The 8,189-nt window shown below is 38.2% G+C and overlaps 1 protein-coding gene across 1 annotated transcript in view; it reads right to left on the bottom strand.

Annotated features, from left to right (window-relative positions):
- Positions 1–1,221: 1,221 nt before the first annotated feature.
- The window catches only part of LOC118418773, a gene marked incomplete in the record, with an annotated part of 8,108 nt that continues 1,140 nt past the window's right edge, over positions 1,222–8,189 (bottom strand). Inside the window, 16 exon segments of the mRNA XM_035824807.1 lie at positions 1,222–1,609; positions 1,864–1,954; positions 2,389–2,512; positions 2,657–2,743; positions 3,237–3,330; positions 3,442–3,493; positions 3,636–3,675; positions 4,224–4,323; positions 4,589–4,642; positions 4,977–5,034; positions 5,222–5,328; positions 5,629–5,693; positions 6,517–6,713; positions 7,084–7,161; positions 7,493–7,536; positions 7,726–7,825. Of these exon segments, the coding sequence (XP_035680700.1) occupies positions 1,544–1,609; positions 1,864–1,954; positions 2,389–2,512; positions 2,657–2,743; positions 3,237–3,330; positions 3,442–3,493; positions 3,636–3,675; positions 4,224–4,323; positions 4,589–4,642; positions 4,977–5,034; positions 5,222–5,328; positions 5,629–5,693; positions 6,517–6,713; positions 7,084–7,161; positions 7,493–7,536; positions 7,726–7,825 (1,357 nt within the window).

The following is an 8,189-nucleotide window of genomic DNA, read 5'->3' on the forward strand; positions in this document are numbered from 1 at the left end:
TAAGTTGTCAACTTGGTGTGGCTTATCCTTTGTAGTAATTGTTCTTGACTTTCGTGTTGTATTTGTAGATAAAAGTCTAGGTATGCAAAAAGTGTCACGGCACAGGCGAGGCAAAATTTAGCTCACTGATTGATCTGAGTACTAGTGGTTGTTGCTGCAAAATGTTTGTAAGAGCTAACTTAAAGGGTTTTTTTATGACGAGATACATGAATTGCGCACTAACTCTTGTCCCATGGCTGCTACATGTATTTAGATATTTAAGATTACTTGCAGGAAGATATTAAACATTTGCGGATTCCTTGTCTATAGTAAGAAAATTGTAGACATTCCTTGTTGATAAGTCTTTGAAAAATAATCTTGAAGTGCTTTCTGCAGGAATTGCATGCATACTGGCATATATAATTCTCTTTTGTTTCCAATGCAATGCAAAGGTTTGTTTATCGTTGTTCTAGGCTAGTAGAAACTTTGTGCCATGTGGCAAGTACTGAAGGTTGAATATTGTATATATTTATCATTAATAGTTCAGTAACCTCAATACTATTGTTTACTTGGATATATATTAATAAGACAAAGTAGAATTTTCCTTTTGACAGTGTAATGCTAGTTCACCTTTATCCGCGGTGTAACCTTTATCCGTTGTTTAAAAAAACTGGGTATTTAGGGGTGTCAATGGGACGGACGGTGGTTTTAAATCGGTAAACATGCAGGCTGTATTTTAAAAACGTTGCACCTTGAAACCACTGTCTATCCACTTGATATCCCTAAACACCCCCTGGTTTTAAAACAACGGATATAGGTTACTCCGCGGATAAAGGTGAACTAGCGTTATAAGCTTTTGAAAATGCCTGGTGAAGCAGGTTTGTCATGGATTCACACCATCTCCATGTGTTCAAAGAAAGTTAATGTTTGCTTCTAGAATTTGAATAACAGAAGTTAAAAGCAGAACCAACACATGAAGTAGACTTGTTCAAGCAAGACAAAAACAATTTTGTGTGCAATGCTACTTGCTTTGAGAAGCCATAAATGTGCGATTTTTTTACACATGTATTATGAGGCTTCTTTTTTGCGTGAATGGTAGTTAGACTTAGCTACTCTCTAGCTTTCTAATTTTTGTCTGACACAGTATTCTAATCTTTAGGGGGGGGGGGGGGCAGTGAGTGTAAAAGGTTACACTTGTGGTAAAAATAGATTTTTGTCCCTCCTCAGGAATAGGCAGGGTGAAATGTTTATGTCCCCACAACCACATTTCCATCCTAAGACATAGAGAATTTTTCTAGAGGCAGCCCTGTACTTAATATATCTGCAGTACAAGATGTTATTGATTGTTAAAAAATATTCTTCACCAGCCCAGACTTTTGACACGTTTATTACCTCATGATTCTAACATATGTTTCGACCATTCAAGACAATCCAGACCATTGTCTTCAATCAAAGTTTCTTTCAAAGTTTTGTTGACTGTACTGAACTCCATGACTTAAACAAACAACATAAAATAAAATAAAATGTAACACCTATCTGTAGCACACACTGCTCACAAAACACCTTACTGCACCAGTTTTGGTACATTTGTTATCTTGAAATCCAGCAGCATCTGTCCATAGGCTTTACCCTGGAAAAAGAAAAAAAAACACTGTAAATTCAATCATATTCGATATTTTTCCAAATCCCTTGCATTTCCTGAATACAATAGAAACATTTATTTTTGCCTTTATCTGATTTTATTTGGATCCACATCAGAAGTGGAACTGAGCTTTGACATAAGGCCTGAAACCAGAGCTACCATTATCACCATGCATATATAGAAAAGTGATATCAAGAATAATACTTTCTTACACGTGATATCTAGTATATAGTCCTACGTACCTGTGGGTCACTCCTGAGTGAAGCCACCCCTCCGCCTCCCAGAGAGTTCTTCAGCACAAAGTTCAACGCATGGATTCCTGGAACATCATATCTACAGCAAGGAGAACGGTAACACATATTAGATGTGAAATGTGATCTTGCCATAGTACTGGCCATATGGTTCAAGGAAATATGATGTTTATGTTTATATCTATATACAATTATGTAACATTTGACAGAAAAGTATTCCAATCATCTTGTGGCGGAAACCATTCAGGAAGAAACAAAATAATTGGAGAGCACAATATCAGACAATGTACAACAAATTGTTTTACTTGTACTTGGCAATCTTAATACTAAGAGACAGTATATCTTCTTTTTTGGGAGGGGAAACTGAGACAAAGGAACATCAAAAACAATTTTTTTTCTTTAAAAAAGGGGATACTCCTGGCATTGACTACAACTGTCATAAAATACATAGAAATCTTGATGTAAAATGATACTTTTTCGACCCTTGGCTAAAATGTATTTCTATCACTGCATTACCTGATGACTTGGGGTGACCCATCCTCCATGGGGTCCAGCAGGTGCTGGAAATACTGTTGAACAGCTTCAGGTGTCAGGGCAGCTCGCAGGTACGGCAGGTAAGATGGACTCCTGGCCACCACACCTGTGAAAATACAGGATAGTATGGACACAATCTCACAAGCGCCACCCTACAACTTGAATCAGAACTGATCAGCATGAAATGTATCAGTACTGAAAGAATGAATAAGAAGGCATTTTTGGTAGTGGTACATATAGCAGCACCCACCAATGTTGCAGGAATTTCCTTTATCTCCACTCCTGGTGTAGGCAAGGTCCTCTAGCCTGTATGTGCAGGGTCCACTCTCCAACGATTCTGTGTCAAGGCAAACAAAAATAAGCCCATATAATATTACTTCAGATAATCCTACAGTCTAGGCCACACTGACTTACATGTGTAATTTTATAAAATAATATTTACCTCTGCAGACGCATTGATTTTTGCCCACTCTAAAAAACCTGTGACCGCATGTGACCCATGAGGGCTTACCAGAGGATCTGCTCACCAGGGTAAAGGAGAACAATTCAGAATGGCAATGACTGTCTCCTACAGTCTTACTAGAGGTGAAAATAAGACAAACCAAGCCTGGCAAAGAATGGACTGCATGGATGTTTTGTCCTGTGGTTTAGCAGTGTTTTTTTTTTGCTGGATTTTTTTCTCACCCTTACGCATTAGTTTTGGGGTCTCCAGAATGTCATCCATAAAATCAAGTCAGTGTGGCCTTATAGTCAAACAGTGGCGTTTTGATAGCTGTAGAAATTGTTCAATAAAATAATCATTCTCCATAAAATTATATACTCGGCAATACCTGACTCCACTGGCTGGGCTTCCTGTTGCTGACCATCAGCCCCATGGTCATCTATCATAGTCTCTACTTCCTGCCCATCCACATGGATGTCAATCTGGGGAAAAGAAAAGTGCAGTTTGAATAAAAAAATCCTTCAAATGTGACAACTGCATTTTAAAGTTAAGTATCCTTTATTCTTTCAAAAAGTTAGATGTGGCAAACTCACCTTCAGATTTTCTTTGTTGTACAGGAAAGAAAACAGTTTCAACACTGGAGACCTGAAATCATGGCAAAGAGCTTTTGATTTCATTTGGATGTATTCATTTCAAAATAAAAAAAGTCATCTATCTGATTAAAATTTGAATTTAATCATAAATGCATGTCAGCCATGAGGTACAATAAAACATACAACATACTTACACTCTTGGTCTGCCTCCGACAATCCCTGTCAAACCAGGTGCTGCAGAAAGGAACAAAATCTGTGGTATATTTATCAGAAATAAGTAAACATCTCGGACCATACAATGTACTTTCACTAAGCAATTTAAACTTTTTACGGTATAAATGATGTGCAACACAGAGTATCTTATTTTCTCCTTTTCCAAATTACATGTTACAAAAAGTCTTGTTCTTCTGAAAGCTGTTGCAGCATATCTGCTTTAATTATGCAAATGATATCAAAATTGACTTTATCTAACCTACATGAAGCACTGCTATGATTAAATTATGCTTTCATTATCTACCACTAAGAATTATACAATTTTCAAATTGAAAATTGGGTCTTGAAGAAGAAGTTACATAATGTAATGAGTATGATGCTGTCCTTCACCAAAATCAAACTATAAATTTTTAACATTTATACGTTTTTCAACATTAAGGGTTGCAAATTGAGAAAATACACAAAGTTCAGCTGTTTTGTGACAATAACTTAAAAGGTGATCTTTGTCATGACCTTGCTGAATATTCTACAACAAATATACTGTCCAAGAAATGTGACTGTGAACAAACCCATGCCAGTGCCAGCAGGAGCGATCTCCCCAGCAAACAGCTGCAGGGCTCTTCTATCATTGTGCTGCACCCCAAACCAGAGGGCAACTTCACGCTGGGCCTGTGAGGTGGACAGTGGAGGGGAGGGAGACACCTTTTGTAAAAGCCCAGTTACAACAGAAAGTGAGGGACTGGAAAGAACTTTAAAAATCTGACTGTTTTCTGGTTGAGGCATTGGCACTTTACATGTAGCTTTCTTGGAGGTTGTAAAAGGCTAAAATGTTTATCATAATACACAATGAAACATATTTTCTGTGATTCTTAAAGAACAGTAGGAGACTTTACAAAAGCCCTCAAGAAGGATTTGATAAGTTAGCAACACTAACCTTGGATAGTGTTGGGTTGGCATGTGGCCCATATGTTTCTTCTGCTCCAATAACCTGCAAAACAGGAAAAGGAACAGAACTTTAAAAGAAGTAGTGCATATTATACCATCTTATCAATCAATGCACATGTGATGAGTTGTTGAGCTCAGTACAGAAAAAGACAACTGGTATTTTGCACATATCAATAAGAAATTTGATGTAAATTGTAATGATATGGTGTTAAAGTCGTCGTAAAGAGGGAATCTTATGTTTTAATTTATCTTAATATTTTGTAACACAACTATGTCTATTCACAAATCTGTGAAAAATTATTATCTAACTTCTACAATTGCAAAATTCTCTTTGAGCAAGGTGATGAACTATAAGATAATACATTTTACAATGTTACCTGTATGTGTACTTTCTTGAAGTCATCCATTCCAAGTTGCTTGTATATCCTTCTAACTCTGTAAATATAAGCACCAAGGGACAGAGAAAAATTCAAGGTTGTCATCATGAATGAATTTGATCCTTTTTTTTGGACCCAAAATGTATTATTCTGCCATTTTTAAATCCATGCAAAAATGTGGTAGATAAATTGAAATACGAAATGATACAAATATTATGTACCTGAACTTTCCTATTTGAACTAACCTCTTCAGGATACTCTCTGCTGTTCTCCTGGCCTTGTCTGCAGACCTGGGTCCTCCCACAGCGCACACTGCCAGCGCTCGGTAACCATCAAAATATGTCGCACTCACCTACAAACACAAAACACTACTGGTATCTGCTTGGGCTTTTCTACATTTGTGTTTTATGATCATTTAGAAATAGTGCAGGAAGGACTGTGGAGGTGCTATAATTCTTTGTTATGTCACTTTTTTGTAAACATTTCCTGAAATATAATTGTTTCCTTAGATATCAAGTTTCTAGCCAAAAATATTTTTCATCTTCCTTCCACAGGAAATTTTGCAAGCGCATCCAACTACCATTCATGCCTTACAACAGAAAGGAAACAGTGGGAGGGGGAGGAACAGAGGACAGATGAAAAATAGAGGTACCTTAGCATGTTTGGAAGGAGGTTTTCCTTTTGCCCCAGTGACCAACACAGCACCTCCATCCTGACCTGAGTAAGAAAAACATATTTGAGATTGAAACATTACCTGAAAATATCACAATCCTGTCCTTGGTGCTGAACACTATCCACACAAACACAGATATGCACATGCATACAGAATAGACTTGTTCTTGATGTTGAACACTATACACACAAATCTCCACACATACTTACATACATACATACATACATACATACATACAGAACAGATCTGCCCTTGAAGCTGAATACTATTCACATACACATAAATATGAAGCAAGCCTGTCCTTGGTGCTGAACACTATTTATACACATGGAATAGACTTGTTCTTGGTGTTGCACACTATCCACATACACAGAAAAGACCTGTCCTTGGTGCTGAACACCATTCTTACCTGTATCCATACAAACCTATCCTGTATCCATACAACCTATCCTTAGTGCTGAACACCGTAAACACACAGAGATTAAGAACATATTTGTCTGTTTCTCCGTCAATCTCATACACACAGAACAGACCTGTCCTTAGTGCTGAGCATTGTCCATACACACCACTGACCTGTCCTTGGTGCTGAACACTCTTTATACACACAGAACAGACCTGTCCTTAGTGCTGAATACTTTTCATGCACACAGAACAGACCTGTCCTTGGTGCTGAACACTCCTCATACACACAGAACCGACATGTCCTTGGTGCTGAACACTTTTCATGCACACAGAACAGACCTGTCCTTGGTGCTGTACACGATCCACATAGTTACACAGAATAGACCTTACCATCTCCACGCACAGTTTTAATGCTATCTATTTTTCCAGTGGAATCTGTAAAATACACTTGATAATTCCACTAACCATCGATTTCCTTCAGTGTCACATCTGTAAAGTCACACGACACATCTGGAAGTAGGTACGCGCGTGGATCACCGATCTCGTACACAATCTGCTCGGCAACAGTCGGCGCAGACACCAAGCCACCAGTCCCTGGAGGCTTGCTCACAACAAACTGGCCATCAGAAGCAACCTCTACAATAGGGAAACCCATCTTGTCCCTGAGAACAATGCAAATATAGCTCATACATGGAGGTGTAAAAAGTTTCTGTCATTTTGCTTTTGTTTTGTATCATTTTTACTTCTGTATAATCTTCCCTAATTAAATCAGCAAACTCCAAAATTCTTTTTTTTTACATTTCTATCCTGCTACAATACATGTATCTTTCTGGTGCATTTCCTAGTAGGATGTAATGGGGCATGATGTCTTCTGTTGTCAAAAGCATAGACAAGTGCAGGTTACTTCCATTGACATTAATGTACTTTTCAAAGGTGTTGACATAACATTATGCTGAATCTGGGACTACTAGTAATCTCTGTTGCATCCTAATAACCTACTGTTCAGAAGAAAGTAAGACCAACCAGACTTACCAATCTGGTATTGTGTGCCAGTCAGTAAATATCCCACCAGTTCCTTGAGCACCACACTCAACAATATGGCCTGCAAGGCTGCAAAAACATAAACACAATCACTTGTCTGAAATATATCTGCAATATGTAGCACTGAAATATGAACAAGAAAAAGGCCTCTTAGATCTTGTGAAGATGACTTGATCCAGTGCTCAAAGCATATCAGGGGACTTGACCCTACACCCTCTGGGTTAGACCCTTTAAGCCAAACATCCTAAAATTACATTACCCAATGCTACGTGATTCAGGTCTGTAACTGACTGGACTTGAAGAGGATGTCAGTGACCTTCGCAAAATACATGTAAATCAACATGGAAAACAAGGAGAGTTTAACAAAGAACACTAATTGTTATGGTTTGACTTTTTTTACCTTCCTGCTGCAAGAAGATCATAGTCTGTTGTCTTCCAGCCAAACTGTGGGACAGTAGGACAGATCATATTACAAAATATGACTACAAATATGAAATAAAAACTTGATAAGCAATTATTACAGATGAAGTGTTCATTAATCAAACAACATCTTTATTTTAAAACCAGTCCTAAGTGACTACCAACAGTGCAAGAACACTTACAGAGTGTACCAACAGTGCCATAAACACTTACAGAGTGCAGCAATGGTCCCAGCACCACAGCGCTGTCCACACACCTCCCTGTGATCACTACATCAGCTCCATGGTCTAGAGCTCTGCTGATTGGCCGAGCCCTACAGAAATGACCAAATAAGGCTTTAGGCTGTTATGCTAATGAGTTGGGGGACAGAAGTTTCAAGGCCTAGGGCTCTGTTGATTGACTGAGCCCTACAGAAATGACCAAATAAGGCTGCTAAGTTAATAGAGTTGGTGGGAACTGCAGATTAATGGTCTAGGGCTCTGTTGACTGGCCAAGCCCCACAGAAATGACCAAATAAGGCTGCTATGTTTATAAGGATAGGGAGAGGCAACACAACTAAAACTAGGCCTGTATGCACTGATATTATTTTCAATCTGTAGCAGTTTTTCTATGATATTTCAAACAGGACAATTCACATATGAATGTTGACTTTGCAGATGTATGTTACCTTACCCTAG

Source organism: Branchiostoma floridae, chromosome 7 (assembly GCF_000003815.2).
Source record: "Branchiostoma floridae strain S238N-H82 chromosome 7, Bfl_VNyyK, whole genome shotgun sequence".
Classification (NCBI taxonomy): domain Eukaryota; kingdom Metazoa; phylum Chordata; class Leptocardii; order Amphioxiformes; family Branchiostomatidae; genus Branchiostoma; species Branchiostoma floridae.